The sequence below is a fragment of the Pundamilia nyererei genome, unplaced genomic scaffold, assembly GCF_000239375.1.
Source record: "Pundamilia nyererei isolate P.nyererei 1_Seehausen unplaced genomic scaffold, PunNye1.0 scaffold00019, whole genome shotgun sequence".
In the NCBI taxonomy this organism is placed as follows: domain Eukaryota; kingdom Metazoa; phylum Chordata; class Actinopteri; order Cichliformes; family Cichlidae; genus Pundamilia; species Pundamilia nyererei.
The window spans coordinates 1835006-1855900 of NW_005187420.1; the positions used below are offsets into that span (position 1 = coordinate 1835006).

Consider the following 20895-nt stretch of genomic DNA (forward strand, 5'->3'; position numbering starts at 1 on the left):
GTGTGTGTGTGTGATTTACATTGCTGTGCTTGAGAGCCTCCATCTACCGGAACCAAATTCCTTGTATGTGTCTGCACATATACTAGGCCAATAAACACGATTCTGATTCTGATTCTGATTCTGATGCGAGCTAGATGTGTGATCATTTTGCCTGTAATCTCCACGCTGGATTTTGAATTGATACTAATAATAATGTCAGTGTTACCATTAAAAGGATAAATCCAAGTTCAATAGAATGCAGGTCTCACCTTCATGAGTTTGGGCATCATTTCTTTTGGTTTTTGTTTGAAAGAAGTTGCTGATACTGTTGTTTTTTTTGGGTGGGGGGTTAGTTAGTGAAAGTTGTACTCAGACCCTGACGGACATTTAAACCATGTATAACTGGCGAGTGTAGAGTAGCAGAGGTCTTGTGTCTGGCAGATTTCTGAGGGTGTTTTCACACATGTAGTACATTTACTCTGGTCCGATTCAGTTGAGGAGTAGCTTAACTCGTAGCTTTTTGCCACGCTTTGGTTTATTTTCCAAGTGGACAATATTGCATCATAAACCATGTGAGAATGTTGCGTCTGCTCACTGGCCCCATGTGTCTGGGGCAGAAGCAACAAAAGTAAATACACGAAGAACGTGCTGTGTTCTGCACTATTGGAGAACACAGAGAATTTATGTTAGTCGCTAGCTTGTACAGACCTTTGCACATCTATAGGACCTTACCGCATTGAGAATACAAAGCATATATGGCTAAGGGACATTTTTTTAGCTCACACCTGTAATGTACACCAGGTTGTTTTTCTGTGGACCAGAGTTGGATCACATTCACACCATAAACGCACCGCGCTGGAGTTCATCCAAAGGGTGTGGTTGTTTTTGTCCGCACCCGACTGCAGTTATTGTGTTCACACCTGTACAAATGAACCACTTCAAGTGGAAAAACAAACCAGAGTTCGATTTAAACGCACTAAACTCTGCGGGTGTGAAAAAACACCCTGAGGTATTCGAGAGCTAGACAGCCAGGAGGTAGTGGAACCGAGGAATATTTTGTCAAAGCTAGTTGTTGGACTGGCCTTGGTCATTTTCAAATTTTTAACATACCACCCAACCACAGTTCACGTAGTATGTACCTGTACCTGTCGCCTCATATTATGTAGAGAGCTTGCAGCAAATTCTCCTTGGCAGCTTCATTATTTGCTCTGAGAACAGACTTCTCCATCTGCAAACTTTCCATTTAGATTCATGCACCATGTAAGGGAAATGTAACATTGTAGAAGTCAAGATAATATTTTGAGGGCTACAAAACAGGTTTGCAACCACGATACAGGATCCTTCAACCACCACTAAGTTAAACCACTGTTGATGCACATATCCAAACAGATTTGTACTGTCATTCATCAAATTTCCCAAACCGAGTGAAAGTCATTAAAGCTTTTCAAGTCTGGGCTGTATTTCTGAAGGAGGTGGCCTTGTTCGTCTACTCGTAGCTTGCATATTTCAGTTGTGGTTGCTCTACGCAGCTGAACCAAGTAATGGGTGATGTTTTTCTAGTTTAAAGCAAAGGTTCTCAAAACCTTTGACAGTTTTCTACCAAACTTTGTCTTCCACAATGCCTGACACTTTACTGCAGATCTGACATTCACTCTTTTACACAACTGCTAGAAACCTCCTGTTAAGGTAAGGAGAGCGAATACTGACACTATACATTGATTGATAGCAACTGATGATTGGCATTTAGTGGGCTGTTTACATTCCAAATGTGATGCCCAGTGTTGACTAATATAAGCCACTGTATTTCTATTTCTATAGGGTTTGAGAGTAACGAAATTTCTATTCTCTGTATGTCCTGTACATGTGGCAGAATTGACAAATAAAGTTGACTTTGACTTTGACTTTCCAACCTTTTGTTTTCTCCCACTCTGACCCCAATTTTTTTATCAATCACTTACAATACACTAACATCCAGGTTTAATTTTAATGAAACGAAATCCTCAAATGAAGAGCAACAACAAGCTGTTCTGTGTTCTCCATGTAAAAATCCCATTCAGCTCCATGTTCTTGCAGCACTGGCTCTGTGGCTCACCAGTGGAACCCCCTTATCACTTTGAAAACCTGTTTGAAACAGTCCTTGATGTTTATATCAGCACATTTATTCTAAAAAGGGGCCTTCAATTAACATTTAACATTTTGTCTTTCAGACAAGTTTGGGAGTTTACAGCCATTTTCAGATAGTAGTGGATGATTTTCCAGATAAACGCAATTTATCCTTTTAGCTTTTGCAAAATAAACATTCATAAAACGACCACTTCCTGAACTATTATCGATAATACTTAATAATCCACCCACACCGAAAACACAAAGAACACATTTACCAGCTGCAGTCGGGGGAAAAACCTCAATAAAATCTGATATAATGATCATTGAATTGGCATTGCAGGATTTTTAATAAAAAGGATCACCATATATGGTAATAGCCAGCCTTTCATACACAAACTGTGTACAGATGTTTTTTCTTCAGCATCACCTACATATCAGACAGAAATGAAGAAAGTGAGAATAATGTCCAAAAATACATGTCTATATACCATGAAAATTATTATTTCGATGACTTCACTGTCCTTGTGTAAATTAACTGCACTCAAAATAGGAAATCTAACGTCCAAAAGTAAAGGAAGTGCATAATAAAGCTTGCATTGAAATATAATAAACAATGAGCAGCAATGAGCACATTAACATAACGCACAAAGCTGATGAGAAGAAAGGGACAAAAAAAGCACCATTTTTTGCTTTAAACATTTTAAGGTGACACAAACTCGCTGACTGCACTATGAACCTGATTTCTCGAAACAAAAAAACTTGTTTTGTTCAAATATAATTGAAAGAACAGCTTCGAGCATCCGCTTCTCCCGCTGATGCTCAAAGCGCTAAACTGGATTGATGCTTAATTACGAGAGGAATCAGAGAAAATGGGATGATTCACTCCCAAATCGGATGCGCTGTGGACTGAATGCTGAAGGTCTCATTCTGACATGAATCCATTATGAGTTCAAGAGCTGCTCAGAAAATTACATCGTAAGGTTGGAGGGATTCACGCCAACTAATGCAGGACTGAAAATGTAGTTTGAAAAGAGAATTACAATAATAAGAAAAGAATTGGAAGAAAGAGGGGAAATGTGCATTTGAAGGATCAAAGCGAGGACAATATGAAATGTCAGGTGGATTCAAAGGAGAGTGCTGCATAGCCTCGTTTTTCTACTCATGACTTTGTATTGCGCTAATATAAAGCCAGGATTTTCATTTTGAATGTATTGCTTTTGTATGTGTGAAACAGGCTTGTTATTAAGCCTTGTTAGGGCTGCTGTCCATCGCGGTTGATCAAATTTGCCAGTGCTTCACAGAGACACACACGCAAACTTCCACTTCAGCTTTTTATTGAGATGCTGGTTTGCTGTTCCAAAGCCACCCACTCATCTGCCCTTTATCCCGCCGGAGGGCAGCTGTAGCAAGCCAGCCCTGCTGTGTAGGCCAGAGAAGGTGTAAGGCACTCACACACATAAATGCACACTGGGAACATCGCCGTGTACTACATCCAATCTTTGGCCACTCAGGGAGAAGAGATTACATGGTTATAACACAGAGTTGGTGGAGTTAGTGTGTGTACGTGTGCAGGGCTGAATAATACCCATACCTAAGCTGACCTCTTCTGTTCTAGCTAAGACCAGAACATTGGATGTTCCATTAAATCCATTTACCTTTGCTCGCATGTGAGCTTAAAATGTACATAAAGGCATTTTAAGCTTAGGACGACCATGTTGAATAGCAGCTCAGGGTCAGTTTGTTCTACGCTAAGCTCCGGTTGCACGTTTTCATGCGTGGAGCTCATCCAGATTTCCAGCACAAAAGAGCAGCAGTCACAGAACAATATTTAGTTTTGCTTAACAATGCTTTACAGATACCGTATTCAGGAATAACCTTTTCAAATAATTAGTCAAGAGGTGCTTCTCGTGCCACGAACAAACACCAGCTGTGTGGCGCTGCTTTTGCGTGAAAACAATTTTTCTGGTTATTTTAGGACCTGCTTCGGGGATGCTAGTTAATCAGTTATTTAGATTGCAGTGCATGTTAGAGCGCGCTGTAAAAACAACATAACGAGATGCAAACATAAAGCCGGTCCCTACGGTAAACTTTATTTGCACACTGTTGAGTTGAACTGCTGAGCTGAATTTAATTTCTAAGCATTAAAACTATACCATTAGCAAATAACAGCACAGGGCAGACACAGAAGACTTGCATCAGTATATCAAACACATAAATGGTTGTCACTTTGTATTTATCTATCCATATACTTCTGGTTCATGGGGTGCTGGAGCCTATCCCAGCTTTCGTAGGGCGAGAGGCAGGTGCACCCTGTCACATAGAGACAGGCAACCCTCACATTCACACCTGTCTCCAGCTAACTGAACCCCATGTATGTTTTTTGGACTGCGGAGGAAGCTCGGGTACCCGGAGAGAGCCCACACATATGCAGGGTTGTAATGCGAACTCTACAATAAATGCCTCAGGCTGGATTCAAACCCAGGACCTTCTCACTGTGATGCGATAACATGCCGCTTTCTCCATGAAAACCTGACCGGGAAGCTGAAAAAACAAAACACAAATCTATGTCCCAGCTGTGAAAGAAAAAAAAAGATTTGGGTGAGCGAAAATTGATATGAATCGTCTTCTGTGTGTGTATTTATAGGCTGGCTTCCTATTATTTCCATTTGACATTACAGATTTGACAAGTGTGGCACTGTCCTCGCTGCCCCTCTACCTGTCTGACTGACATTTACTTTGACATTGTCTGTACCGCTTGTCACCGCTTCACAGCGTGACCCCGCGGTTATCCAATCTCTAATATACTTATTTACCTCAATGCACCTCTGTTACACACGGCTACAATGGCTGCGTCAAAGGCAGATTATGTGCCCTATTTTAATCAAGCACAACAAGTGCAAAGCAGTAGGTTCTCGGCACGACTGTGTGAGCATCTCTAAGCACACCTGCTATTTTGGTTCCCGTATGTGCAGCAGCTCAAAGCTCGTAGTGCTGAAAGAGTTGTGCCAATCACAGTGATGCATGGCAGCAACAGCTCAACAAATAAAGAAACAGCCTTTCCAGGAAATCATATTTTGAAATGTGCTTATTTGCTTTCTTGCATAAGGACTGGAAGCTACTCTCCAGAGAGAGACTGAACTATTTCTCGATGGGTTCACCGAGTGAGTTTTGGAGTCGCCGCTAGATTGACAGGCAAGTGAGAGGAACCAGGAAATCACTGCACCTGCCAAGATATTGTCCCACGCAAAACCCCAAGAAAACTACAATTACAGTCTCGACATTACAGGTGACACGAGTGGTATCAATCATCTGGCTCAAAACACAAAAAGAGTATTTTCCGAAATGTCAAACCATCCGTTTAACGACCCACGTTGCGTTTCTATATGTTGCTTGAAAGTCCATAAAATTTAATGTAATGTGCCTTCGAGTCTGGCAGCTTGACAGTTTTATTAGCGCTGCACATATAGCGGCTCTCTTAGCATCAGGATCCGGCGTGATCAGCAGTGCCGCAGTTTGACCTCGGCTGTTATTAGGAGATTGTTTGTTGCGGTAATGATTTGTGCCCAGTGAGATCAACAGTAAATGACAAACATGACTGCAAGCGTCAGACCTGCTCTGAGGTGCTCAGACAAACACACAAAACTGCTCTCCCACTCACAGACACACAAAGTGTTCCAGCCAGGGGGCTGCGCTTGTCCAATCGATAGACAAATTAACAACACAAATTAAATGTGTGCAATTACAATGCCCTTGCGGAATGAGCAAAGTTGGCCGGCAGGGAGTCAGATAAGGCTTGCCGAGAGTTTGTGTTTATTTCAACTTTTCTCTTGAACCAAGAGGAGCATATTGTCTCGACTTAATATAGATGTGTATTTGTTGATATTGTGCTGCTATCCCAAAGGAGGTCTGCGTGATGAATTAAAGCCATAAATACAAAAGAAAATGGATTGAGCGAACAGCAGCACACATAAATACACAGATTCGCTTTGGCATTACCTTCAATTTCCACAGCTATGTAGCAGCACCCCCCAGCCTAGCTCTACTGTGGCTTTCAAATGGGAACTGCTGCTGGATGTGGAGATCCAATATGCGTCGGCTGTGGGGCTAGCTAGCTAGCTGACAGATCGTTTATACAAGACGTTCTGTGCTATATTCTCGCTGTTTCGCCTGCTGATTTGTACACAGACTGACTTCTGTGGGAACTTGTGTACATGCGACTGCGTTTGTGTGTTTGTGTGTGTGCGCGCCTTTTAGGAGGGGGGTTATGTGTGTAGCGGTGTGATTTGTAATGCTGTTTATGCAGTCCATATGCTCTCGCTGTGACTCCTGTGTATCCTCGGGCCGTCAGACGAGGAGGACATTTTTCATATTTAAGAGCCCCCCCCTCCACCTCTGTGGGAGTTCAAACCCGACTTGCACACAAAGCATACACTTTCTCGCCCTCTTAGTCTTTCTTTCTCTCACTCTCTTTGCCTCTTGTCGCTCTCAGAGTAGGAGGTAATGAATTACGTATGAGTAGCAGAAACGAAGCACGGTTATGTGGATGAGCCCTTTAAGAGCAAAGTCTTGTCTTAACCCCTGGTACACCCAGAGCATTTAAAAAGAGCGCTGGTCCCTATGAAGATGTTCCCATCTGGCCTGCCAGCCCGCTGCACTTCCTGCTAACCTCTCAATCCTTTTCTTCTTTTCCTAACCGGCTCTGTTTGTTTGTCTCTGTGTTACTCTTTCACTCAGTGGGCTTCTGTTCGCCAGAGCACCAAAGGAGAAGTTCAACAGTAGTTCTTATGCTACAGTTATGTTGGGAACAATAAAGATTTTTATTACTATGTTATTTTATCAGTGACAGATAAAATAGTAATAACTGCATATCCAGTGACTCTTTACTTAATAAGCAGAAGACAGCTGAGGGATGGAGTGTCTTCTTCACCTTGGTAGGTATATTCCTGGAGACGAAAGTAATCACACAGGGTGGTGTCTCACATCATTCAAGTGACCCGTGGTCTAATTTTTTCAGTGTAGCAGCCGGGACATTTGTGACCTCATAGATGATATCATACTCTTCCGTCAGCTCGCAACAATATCACCAGTTACTACAATGTAGTTTATAAATAAACCAATAAAAATGCTTTAACCTCCTAAGACCCGAACTCATTCATGGCAGCATTTTTAATTTCTCTTTGATATTTGGGCATATTGGGACCTGATGAATGTAAAAACTACGGAGCCCCGCAGGGGACATGGGAGAAAAAAAAATGACTGCGGGGCTCCGTAAAAAACAAAGAAAAAACAAAGAATTACCAGATTTTTTTTTTTACCTAATTTTCGTTTCTAAGAAAAACGAGAGCCACATATGAGAATATTTGTTTAAAATTTTGATAGAACAATAACAGTATAACGTCCTCGTAAGTGGATATCAGGCCCATGTAGAGCAAAATTGAGTATTTGGTCTAAATAACCCAAAGTGTGGTGTCCACAAGGTTAAATGAGCTTCAGTTCAAAAAGCCAAGATTCGAGAATGTTGTCAGAGATCAAAGATCGCAGAGGTTAACCATGGAGTGACGCATCCACCTGTGCTGAAGCTTGTACGCCTGTGACAGCGGGTGCTGCACTAGATTTCCTAATTGCTTTTCCTGTTCAGGCTCCAGCTTTTCTCACATCCAGTCGGCAAGAGGAACGGCAAACTGTATATAAAAGACAGTTGTAGCCTCCAGGTCTCAAAATTGAAGTCAGTGGAAAAGTGCACTAAAATTTCGATTCTCTTTAATGGCATCCATGGGGTGACTCCTCTGGTTGCAAAAAAGAAATGTAATTGTTTGAAAGTCTGTGAGAAAACAAAACTATTACTCACTTCTGACATTTTGAGTATATGGGATCATGTCCTAGTATGTCCTTTTTAGCAGCAAAAAGAATGCAAGGTGAAGGTGCTTTTATTGTGAAAGCGATCCAGGAAGTGAGGACAGTGGCCCAGGTTTGTAGCAGATTTTGGGAAACATCAGTGGTGAATAATCCTGACGTTCTGTGGTCGAAATAAACAAAAGGTATTCACACACGCTTTAATTGATGTTAGTTGCTCATTAACAAAAACAACAGAGAATAATTCAATCAAATAAAAATCGTGACTTCTGTGATGATTTTAAAAGATTAAAGCATTTTTTGGTCTGTTTTCTCTGCTCATTACTTTCTTCTCGCTGTTGTTTTGTTTGCATTTTCTGCCCATGTGCTGTCACCTTCTCTCATCTGCTACTTTCTCCCAGCTTTGTCTCTGCTGTCACTTCCCCCCTCCCACCATTACATTTTCCTCATGTCCTCTCCTTGCGTTTTTCCTCCTCCTTTCCCCTCCCGCTTCTCTCCCATCCATGCTTCTTATTCCTTCTTTCCTTGTATTGCGTCTTCCCTGCGTTACTTTCTTGACACCTCTGAAGTTTGTTTTATTCTCCTGGGGAATGTCACGTCAGTCCTGACAGGTAGCGGCGGACAATCAGCTGGTCAATCTGCAGTTGAGCTTGTTTTGGGTGCCTGTTTATGTGTGCACTTTTCTGCACCTGCCTCCACCTGTGTGTGTTTGTTTGTTTTTAATACATTCACAAACTGTTTTTCTGTTAGGTTTATGCAGGTGCCCTTTTCTGGCTGTCACTGTATTACCAGCTTGGACTTATCTGGATGCTGCAGTGTTGGAGGGTTTGGGGTGAGCATTGGCATAAAGATAGATTCAAGATAAGAAGAAATTCCCCTGAGGGTGGGGATGGGGCAGTCTGAAGAATTGCAATTGAAAGACTTAGATATGCGAGATAAAGAAGAAAAAAAGTTGAAGGGTCCCAAGCAGGACAGTAAATGAGAAGGGAATGAATGAGGCAGCTTAAATGTCGGGGAATGAGCTGAGCCTAAAGAGAACAATGTACAAGTTAAACAAAGGAGGAAAGCTCTGACTTGAACTGATATATTGAATTTACTCTGTTCTTTTTGGTGAATTGTCTGGCCTTGGCCAATGTATTAAAATTAATTGGATCATTCCTGAAGTGTTGCATCTACTCATCCTGCAGCTCAATGTCCAGGAAATTGAATGGGAGTTGAGAGGAAAAGAGAGGCCAGCAACAAACTTGCTCTAGCTGACTGCGGTTTGAAAAATGAAAGTGCCAGGGCTTTGTTTTTCTTTTTTCCTATATGAGAGGTAGCGTAATGAAGAATGGGGCTCTCATCACAAAGCCACATCTCAGGCTTGGCAAAGCAATTATAAAAGACCAGCTTATCATGTGCTCACTAGGACCGAATTTCAACAAGTCCTCCAAATAAATAATGATATTGGTCGTTCAGAATGGCCTGTGCAAGCGTTCCACTTTAAACATGTGGAAAGGCCAGTGTGGCTATGGCTGACCTACAGGAAGCTGAAAAGGAGAGTTTGACTCTCTCTTGGTATGTATGTGTTTCTTTAGGTTTCACTTTCAGCAGCTGGTTTTACCCACTGTTACCTAACGGAGACAGGTACTATAGACTGAAATGTTAATACAGCTAAACTACAAAAATAAATAGGTTACTTTATTTGCATCTATTATGTGGAAGACAAATGTTGCATACAGTATTTTATTTTGAATGCCAGCTTTCCAATCTTTTTCATTAAGCAGTCTATACAATAAGCCAAATGCATCTTCATTAATTCCTTTTTAAAAACTGTTATTTAAGCAGCTCTGTCTGGTAATGATGGTGTTCAGCAGGGATGCAACTGTAGATCAGGACTTCTTTTTATGAGCTGTACAATTCTTTAGATGTTGACCGCAAACTGGAGTCATTCTCGTTGGTGAGGGACATGCTGTGCAGAACCCATATAAAGTGAGATATCAGGTCACCTCTTGCACTCTTTAGGTTTAGGAAAAGATTGTAGAAAGAAAAAGACACTTTTAGAAGGGAGCTGACAACACACTGAAAAACAAACCTATTGAATCTCCTCAGTAAAATTGGTAAAACCGTTTGCATTTGATTTTTTTTTAGTATATTTTGGACCATGTTTTCAGTAAAGAGTACCCAGACCTAACAGCTAACATACATGCTAATGTCAAATGTAATGTCTAACATTTCTCAATAAATTACACAACTAATAACATTAGCTCTTAATCTCTTTGCAGTGATAACTGAGGAAACATCCTTCTGAATTATTTTGACTATTTTTTCTTCATTACACCGTAACAATGTGGCAAGTTGGTGCAGGTGAAAAGCAAATGTTAAAAGTTGCTATACCAGGAATTTAACCAAGAACTAATAGTTTAATTCCCAATGCTGTTGGCTTTTGTGCCCATGTGAGATACACTGTAACCAATTAGCTATCTGGTTACTCCCAGAGTTTATTTTTAACACTACAGTTAATGAGTCTCACTATATTAATGCAAGGATGGTCATCAACACACCGCCACTCTACATTCATGGTGTCAGACACGTAGCTACTCGACAAAGCCATCGTCTATCATTGTTCATCATCATTGCTAACAATTCTACTTATTTAAGGAGAAACTTGGGTTTGTTGCAAAAAATCAGACACAGGCTCCAGATGTAGATATAAAATGTATTGTAACATTTGTAAAATGTATTTACACTTATTAAATATTATATATGTCATTTTCTGACAAACATTACTTGTGTTAAAAAGAAGAAGAAGAATCTGCATGGGTTGCATTGAACTCTCTGGCATCTTTTCAGTGATAATGTTTTTGCACACAAACATTAAAATAATCACATCTGAATACATGTCATAAGTGAGGCTGATAAAAAAAATAATAAAATAAAAACAGTGCTGCACAAAAGCACGGTAAAAAGTGAAAGCTGTCAGTAGAAAGCAATGGTGACTTATTTGAAAGTGGCACAATGTAAAATGTCAGTTACCGTGAAGAAGTTAATGAAAGAGTGAAGCAAGTCAGGAGGTAAAAGACACAGACAGGAGATGAAAGAGTGCTGATAGGCAGACTGACATCGCAAGAAATGCAGCAAGAGGGATGACGAAAGCAGAGCTGAAGTCAGACACACACGGCGGATTGAAGAGCGCTAAGAAGGGAATTTGATTTTTGTCAGCCTCTTTTGACTTCAAACTTCAACTGACTGCAGCGTGAAGACAAATGTCAGAGTGCAGAAGTTGTGAAATCGATGCCAGAGTTTTTTCTGTCTTAATTATAATTCTAACATATACTGAAAGTACTTCACTTCGCCAGACTCGGAGTTAACAGAGAAAAGCCAAATGGGAGTATTCTAAATGAACCCTAAGAACAAATGCTTTAGTTTAAATTAAATACCTAATTCTGGCAGTGGGTGTGTGGGATTGTAGCTTAAGGGGGGGCAGTGGGTAAAACTGGGAATAATAAGTTGTTGGACATGAACTGTGACGGCCTATTATTATTTTTAATTGAATATAGCCAACAGAGACATGCTGCCGTATTGACATGAGCCATAATTTCAAAACATAATTACGACATATTTTGTGAAGTCGCTGCAGTCACATTTGTAACTCTTTTCACTAATTTCTAATTGGATCGTACTCTTCATAAGTTTTTTTTCTCACCGCTGGAAAGTGGAAGTGCAGACTGTGGACTAATGGGACAGTAAAAAAGTTCTTAATGTGATGATCAGCTTCATAAGAGTCATGCACGAACTTGACCTACTTTTCACGAGCAATGTCAGAGACAGTATATAAAAGAAGGAGGTAGCTATGGTGGCATCACCCTCTGGTTTAAATGTGTTATGATCAGCAACATCCTGGATTTCTTAGAGCCAGAAGTGACCATATCAGCCAAGTGTAGCGAGTTTTATAGTGTTCCATAAAACTTGTACACAGTTTAGTGATTCATATTAGGTGGTGGGGGGACGTCTAGCTGAAGACACCAGCTATAGCTATCTGTATCAGGAGTTACTGCCAGTCAACACAGCCACACCTCTGTGAATTCAAACTTTACAACTGGATTGGTTATATATGTAATTTAGTGTATTTTTAAATGAACCTCTAGTGCTCATTTCAGGAAATGTAGTTTTGGATACTGCTTCACCCAGAAGTTGCCATTTGAACATTAGAAGTGATAGGAACGACGATGAAATGACCCAGATTTATCCGTTTGCCTTAATGAAAACAGACCCCGGAGACTCTTTGAACACTGTTGGAACCATTAGAGGCCTAAAAATACTTCAATGAGTGGATATATCGGAGACCTTTTTCCACTGAGTCAATAAATTGACATTTAGAAAGTTGTGGGTGAGAGTTCTGATGCAGACTAAGTACAAGCTGCTGTTACGTGAACTAAGAAGTCCCTTCAGTCCCACAGTATAAGCAGATGTTTAGTGTTCACTGTTATGTGTCAGCATGAACTTTTGAAGTTCGGCATGCGTGATGATGGATTGCCAATGCCGGTCGGTCTCTTATTTCCTTACACATGGTGCAAAGCACACAGGCAGTCTTAACCACTTCATTAACTTTTAATTTCCCATTTGAGTAAGTCAGAAAATAGAATGTAATAACTTTTGTCTGATGTTTGTTGACTGCCATGAAGAAAAAAACTAGATCACAGCAGCCTCTGTGCAATAATCCTCATTAGAGCAAATATACAGAGACAATATTGGCAATTTGGTACATTATGTTGGGGTGCATTCTTTAATAAATAACTTTTCATACACCACTTAATTCTTTGGCATACATTATTCTGTTACAGTGCTTTTGCTGCTGTTTTCGAGACTTCAGTACCAGCACCAGATTGGTTGTCAACAGAGCTAAAAAGTGCTCATATTGCAGCTCTGAAAACTAATTTCTCAACTCACCCCTCACCTATCATCCCTCTCGTTTTCTTTCTCTGTCTAGAGCTAATAGACGGGACCCCCACCTTGAAAATCAACCATGGCTCGGGCACAGTGGTGCTACAGTTGCCAGGCAACGTGAACGTGGCAGACAGGCGGTGGCATCGGCTGGATGTCCGCAGCAACAGCAAGGTGGGTCGCTCTCTCCATTTAACAGCAGCCATCATCTATTTAGCAAATAAGTTCAAATAAATTCACATCGCACTGAAAAAATATTTTTTTTTATCCAGTTTTAATGAGATTGTTTTTGTTTTTGTTTTTTTTTACTTTTAAAGGCACATCTAATATTTTCATGTATTCAAAACACATGGATTTGTAAATATGGATTTTTCTTTCTTGAATATAATTTGTTCTTACCTTTACCATACATTGCATTCACCTTCTGCAATCATGTATAAATGTCACTGTCTTTGCATTAGGGGATATGATGCAGTAAGTAAGCTGCTCCTTTAGTTGTGCAGATTGTGAGTAACAAGCCTACAGTTCATTTATTTAGGTAACATTAGCACCAGAGTGATTCTGGATTTTTGGCCCACGTGCTAAGTGATGAATAAACCCAATGTTGGTTGAAACATACTGGCTGCTTTACTTTGTATATACATATAAATGCATGCAATGTGTTATTAATCTTGGATAAAACGACAGTAGTGCGGTCATTTTTTAAAAACTTACCAGAAATGTATTGCACAAGATAGTTAGCAGTTTTACAGGAACACCCTGCTAGTCTGCTCAGCTGTGATTGTAAAGCTCGGAGCTGAAGTCGCTCTTCTGGTTAAAATATGTGATGCACACTTTTGAAATTACCCCAAACATCAGATAACAGCCCAGAATAGTCCACTAATATTCCTTCAAAATGTCCTTGTATTTAGAAGATTTAAATTGGTAATTTCTTGGGAATACTTGTTAATTTCTTAACATATAAATGCACATGACAAGTGCCATTCAAGTTGGAATTATGGTTAATTGTTTGACAGTCCAAAATAAAGACTACATGGCCAGCAGGAAGGGGATGGTCATAGCTGGACCACTGATTGTGCCAGAGTCTATAAGAAGGTGACTCTCTGGCTCCCCTGAATAGTAACCTCAGTAAACACTTATACATTTATGGTCTCATTTGCTAGTTTAAAGTTTTATTTTATAGAGCATTAGTGCTCATTGGGTAAATTATTCCCCCATTTAAAAATAAAATACATAACAAAAAAGTGTCCCCATATCTCATCGAGAGGGAGAGACCAAAAATATTGACACTGAAGCTCTAACATGGGAGTTCATTGTTTTATAGACCATGTCTCTTTTTTATTTACAGTCTTTGGGCCAAAAAATTTACACCATGTCTTTTGAACTGAATGTTCTTTCTGGTATATTTGATAAAGCTGCTGATTTGTATGTATGATCTCAGAGATGAGGTTATATATTTAGTATACGTCCTAGACTTTAAGCATCGCCCATTCGGCTCCACGCAAACCTTTTTAATATTGTTATTTTCCAGGAATCTAAATGGGGAAGACGTCGTGAATAAGTATTATAAAACTGTCTGCAGTGTAGAGTACAAAGGAGGATAATTGCAGACAGATGATTGCAGTAGCCCTCTTGCAACACTTCTGCCCCAAATAATTGCAAGTTAATTAAATTAGTGTGAAATTGGACTAAATCTTTATGTTGTTAAGATTATTCCGCATATTATTCGCCTGTCGTATATCAATGACAGTTCCTGCTTCTATTATTAGATGCTGTGACATAATGAAAGCTGCAGTGTCACTGTAGGCTTTGGGCGCCTGGCTGCATCTCAGCCTTCTTTCATCCCAGCATCCCACTTCAGTACCACTTTAGAGCACTTCAGTAAAAGCACAGGACTGAGTCACATTTTTTTACACACACGGCCAGTGTGAAGCCTTTTCATATTCAGCTCCATCAGAGGCCTCTCGAAAACCTAAAATTGAATAATTACACTTATGTCACCCTTAATTTATAAATGGCTTAATTTAGCTCATTACTCAAAGACCTGCAATGTTCCACAGACCGCCCTTCAAAAGCACACTTATTACGCTGCCTTGAGTTCAGATTATAAGAAAGGAGACGCCGTCAGAGAGCGTTCACTCTCGCTACTCACTAGTGTGACTAAAATTTGTGTCTCATTTATGGCTTTTGCCAAACTATTCAATTTGGTAGAAAACACCAATTTTGTTCACTGTTTTTTTTTTATTTCTTTTGAATGAAAGGAAAACAGCTTCAGGCTCAGCTTCCCATCACCACACGTACAAACACAGGGAAATTTGTTCGATATTGAGAATGAGAGCAGCCAAAGGAAAGCATGCAGTGAGACTTTCGGGTAATGCGATAGCATTATTCGGAATCGCGTGAACACTAGAATGCATTCAGACTTTTGTTATTACAGCGAGGATTATTCTGCACCACAATGGTATTATTCTAAATCACATGTGAATCTATTCATTTGTCCTGAATAGTCAGCTGCGGCTTATCCAACCTGGTTGTGTGACAGCATGAGATCCAAAGCAGGAAGGACAGAGCTGTTGTTGGGAGATTTACTCTGTGATTCAGCAGCCAAGAACCAAGAGCAGTGTTTTTGTTTTTTTGTTTTCTTCAAATTAAGTAACATTTGTGAAAATGATAGATCCAAAGAACCATTGTCTCGCTGTCCTTCATTAAGAATCACATTGATAAATAAGTAAACCACGGTCTGCTAACAGGAACATGACTTGATTAAACTAAAATAAATTATTTACATAAAATCGGCAACGTTAGCTGTTGATACAGAGTTTGTATTAATGTTTAATCATGCAAACACGTACTGTTTACGTTACTTTATCGCTGCATGTAAATCCTGTTTTAAAGTGAAATTATTATTATTATTATTAATGATGTAAATATGAGGAAAAAACGTGCCAAAATCATACTCGAATGAATGATGTAGGCATCATATTTGGAATCTGTTTTCACACAGAGGTGATACCAGCAGGTGTAGAAACAAAACAACACATAAATGCTGTTCTATGCTGCCTGGTGTGTTTGTTAATCATCTGTAATGAGTGTTATCCAAATCACAGAGTATTCTTCTTCTAACTGATTTATAACTTTCAATATCTGACAGAAAATAGAAATGCTTGGTATTACCAAGCATAATGACATTTTTTCTGTGTGTTCCTGACGTATGTCTGAAAGCTTTTATCGTGGATGTGTGAAAAGTAAGTTAAAGGTGTTGTTTTAGCACACTGATGACTGAAACTGTGCTGGCACATACGGGCTTTTTATCCAGCCGAGTAATTATAATGATTTCAGCGCCAACTTTTTTGGAAGGTTAAGGCAATGGACCAGATTTCCCCCAAAAAATTATTTTCAGCCCTCTTACATGCTTTATTCTTTTTTTTCCTGTGATGTGAGCCATCGGGTAGCGTGTGTGTTTGGGTTAAAACTTTACTAATTACCACAGGAAGGAGGAGGCATGTTTACTGAGAGGTAAACAACAGATGGAATAAAGAGTCTAGTTAACTGGAATAAGCTGCTGTGGCTTCTGCTTAATCGCATTCTTGTTAAGGCAAGTCCACATGTTTAAGTTGTCATGCAGCAGAGCAGTGCAGCATGCACTAATGAAAGACATATGAGTCAGATGCCGTTCTCACCATGGTAATAATGCTGAAAGTACGCTCGTTACAGTTCAGAGAAATGACTTATTTGTGATTTATTGAAGCATTATTTGAGTACATCGTGCGCTGGTTTGTTTTCTCTGCAGGAAGTACGTTTCACCCTGGATCGATGCTCAGGGGCAGCGGTGAAGGAACTGGTGGGTAGCTGGTTGACCTCTCAAGACCACTCTTCCTGTGAAGTGATGGGTGTTACGCCTAACACCGACAGGTAAAAAGAAGCACCTGAACAGATGCGTGCACACCACAGACTTTCTCACTGCCTCAGACTTGGTTTGCTTGTAATTTGGCCCATGTGTTAGCAGGCTCCCATTTTTCAACAAGACTGCAAAAAAGAAAAAGTGTCCTTCAAAGTTCGATTCTGCTGCTTTCATGGTGGCTTGATTCTACTTCTGAATGCTCCCCAGCAGTGGTTGGTTGTTAGTGCTGGGTGACCGTCTCCACCGAAGAAAAAGCTAAATCGCAAACATTTGCAGTTTCTTTAATACAAAATAAGTCTTGTCACTTTGCATGGTGAAAGTTACAGCTGCGTTGGTCATTTATTTTATAATGAGAACTAAATATTACGCTGTAAAATGAACGTATAGCCGGATGAGACTGTATGCTCTCTCTCTGCCATAAAACCTCAGAATTATTTTTGCAAAAGTAACAACGAATTTCACCCAAAAAGAAATTATACACCAGATTTAATAGAAACTGTTTGTGTTGTCTTTTATGAGTTTATATACAGAACATGTGATTAAAAAAACAAAAACTAATTTGTTTCATGATAAAAATATGAAAATCTACCAGTAAGCTTTACTGTAATTGTAAAAATGATGATTATTCAAAACTATTTGGCTCAGTGTCACAAAATCTACAACATTTACATTTAAGAAAATGCGACATCCCATTGTTTATATGGGATGTCGTATGCATATATACATTTAAGCCAACGGTCCCCAACCTTTTTTGTGCCACAGACCAGTTTAATGTCAGACAATATTTTCACGGACCGGCCTTTAAGGTGTCGGCGATAAATATAACAAAATAAAATGATACGACCAAGACAAAAATTGTGGTATTTTGTAAATATAATAATAAACGTGAATTCACTTTATTAGCAGCGTCCTCCTGAAATGCGGCAACAACATTGAGAGTAACATCCTCCTCTCTGCCCCTTAATGCTCTCTGGTCGCTATGGTAACGTGTAAATATTTCTTTAAAAATATTAAATATTTTTTTAAAAAGACACAACTACAACACGGGAAAAGACCCAGAGAAACCGAGTTAACGATAAAAACCCTGAAAACCATAAATTTCACACCCGAGCCTCTCGTGGCCTGGGATCAGTCCGTGGCCTGAGGGTTGGGACCGCTGATTTAAGGAACTGCAAATGTAAAGAACTGTCCAAAGTTTTGCAGTTAGCGTTGCAGCCCCATAGACCATCAAAGTATGGTATTAATATTAACAACTAATTTTACTGTTTGGCTGTAATTGTAGTGCTCTTATCAGCGTTCTATGTTTACCAAATGATTGTTGCCATTCCTCTGCGTCTGCCTGCTGTTTGGACGGGGTTGTAGCCCCAAAAACATTAACTTAGATGAAAAATACTCTTGCTGCTGGACAACGAACGTCTATCCTCTGAGATTCTTCCACAGACTGTGGATACTCGTGACAACACCGACAATCAGAGATGGAGAATAAGATTGTTGTTGTTGTTTTAGAGCAGCAACTTCTCTTTCATAAAGAGACAGAAAAAGAAAATAAGGGGCATCCAGAAAAGTAAAAAGCAGATTTACGCCACATTTTAATTAGGCGACTTAGCAGAATGAACCAGCAGATTTTGTTTGCTGATAACATGTTCGATTTCCTATTTTGAACTGCAAACGGCTGATTAAAATAAGACTGTTAAGTGCTAAAGCAGCAGGTTCAGGCTCTTTCTCATTGCTGCAAAGTCTTATAGTTTTCTGTTTCATCCTTCCTTGCTTTTTGAATGCTTCTGTCACGCTGTGTGTTTTAGACACCTGAACATGAGTCAGGTGCTTCAGCTCGGCGGTGTGAACGAGGACATCCCATACATCTACCCCCAGCTTCAGCACAAACACTTCACCGGCTGCGTCCGTAACCTCATCGTGGACAGCAAGGTAACACACTTTATAATACAATGGCACGCACGCACACCCATACATAACCACACAACCATTAGCACATCAGTATGCAAGCAAAGTTAAACTCACACCTGCACTCCAGCTGATAAATGGATTAATAACAGGCTTCGACATTCACAGTCCCCTTGTGCCATGTGAGAGATGGGTTTTTATGCTTTTAACTGTAATCTCAAAGAAATTTCAAATGTTACACACGTGCACTTTAAGAGTGAAATGGAATATGAACCTTTCCCCTCCTGCCCAGTCTGACATCAAATCGAGACTTTCAAGTAACCAGCTCTGCCGGAGTTAAAAAGTCAAGGACTCTATACTCAGCCATGACAATCTGAGCCCAGCCCCAACAAAATCCAAATCATTTCTGTATGAACACAGGCTTCTCTTATGATAGCCTCGTGTGAACCTGCAGTCTTCTGAAGCCTGAAATTTTGGTTAAAATTGCACGTTTTGCTACAATTTTTGGTTATGAATCAAATAAAGCTGTGACTGCTAAATTTTGCTCCTGTCCATCTAAAACTGCTGAGCCTCGGCTGCTTTAACTGGTATTTAGACATAAATGTCAGGCTTTTCAGACTGGATTGCCAAAGATTGTGTGAGATGTGGGTTCCCTGATAATCAAAACTCACATGGCAGAAAATTAGAAATTAAATGGGTCTGCTTGGAAGATGTTTGACTTTCAGCTCCAAATAGGTTATGTGTTACCTATTACACTTTTTTAAATTACCTTTGTTACTCGCTGCTTGTGATAATGTCACATTCTCACTCTGCATCTGTTCAATAGTGGCATTTATGATTCAGACTTCGTTTAAACTGTCCTCCACAGTTAGATGTGTTTTCAATCTGGTGGAAAAATGTCATCAGAATTTTGGGCAATATTGTCTTAATATCTGAAGGTAACAGGGGGCATAGGATACTTGTGTAGGGTGGTGCAGACAAGGATTGTGGAGTGTGTCTCACATGTGCAACTGTTGGGTAGTGCTAGTCCATCTCTATCATGGCATGTCTTCAGGTGCTGAAGGGTGCCCCAGGTTGTAGATGGCTTGTTTACCTTGGGAGGCCTGTGTGGTATTCAAAGGGTGAACAACTAAACTCTTAACACCAACCGACATCTTCGTTACGCCCTGCTGGAAGGAGGTGGGCCAAACTGATCCAGAGACGAGCACAACTAGAGGCATCTGTTAATAACCACCACAGTTAAACTTCCTCTGTATAGATTTTGTTGGTAGCAGACCTTTCATCATCTTTCCTGGAGGTGAAGCTAACTTGGATTGAGTTTGGGGTTAATGGAGGTAACGCTGTAAAGAAAAGGTGTGCACTTGATTTCTAACATTGTATAGATTTACATAGGCAACTTGTTCTCTCATATTGGTTTCTGTGGTATGCAATAATGTGAGGGTGTCGGCTGCCACCTTGTTAGTGGTCAGATGTTACCATATTTAGATAATACCTATGGTTGCTGGCTAATGTAGCTAGTGCAGCTAGCTAATGAAGCTAGTGCGGTTAGCAAGCTGCATCACACAGACAGACAGCAATGTTATGTGTCAGATAGCTCTCAGTCAGTTCAGTGACTCCAGTAAAGAGAAGCAATCCCTAAAAATAGCCGTTCACCTATAGCAGCTAATCAAATCATAGCTTTGTAACAGGGAAGTCTGCAGGTAGACTCACTTTTGTAGGCAGTTTCAATGTCCATTAGGGGAACTTTGCAGTTGTGGCACTTTGGCGTGTGCGTCAGAGGTTACCGTTTGGACAAAAGGAAAGACTCACTTTAAAAACAAAGGAAATAGTAATTTCTTTATTACAATTATCCTTTTTATCTTTTTTCATGATTGCTGGAAGCCAACAGTGTTTTTAAAATCAAATAAAAATCACCCAGTTCTGTTTTGACTGCATGTTGCAATCTGCTGCAGCTACTAATTTAAATTAAGTGAGAGAAGTGAACAACGGGTAGTAGCGTATTTTTGCTGGACCATTTCAGGGAAGTTATTCAAATGTTGGAGTGGAAGATTTTGACTAAATGCACACTTTTATTAAAAAAAAACATCACAGGAAATTTATGTGGACAGGCCTGATGTGCTTTTAAATGCAGATGAGCAAAATAGTTTTTCTCCTGCTGATTCCGCTTCCATCGCATTATGCCAGCACTGCGTATGATGGATTTCTTTCTTAGAGTTAAAGCACATAAGCCC

At 40.0% G+C, this 20895-nt stretch overlaps 1 protein-coding gene across 1 annotated transcript in view; it reads left to right on the forward strand.

Annotated features, from left to right (window-relative positions):
• The window catches only part of LOC102206054 (neural-cadherin-like), a 366907-nt gene that overhangs the window by 278367 nt on the left and 67645 nt on the right, over positions 1–20895 (forward strand). The window contains exons 30-32 of the mRNA XM_005726436.2: positions 12908–13035; positions 16652–16773; positions 18565–18688. Coding sequence (XP_005726493.2) covers positions 12908–13035; positions 16652–16773; positions 18565–18688 — 374 coding nt within the window. The remainder of the gene's footprint in view (positions 1–12907; positions 13036–16651; positions 16774–18564; positions 18689–20895) is intronic.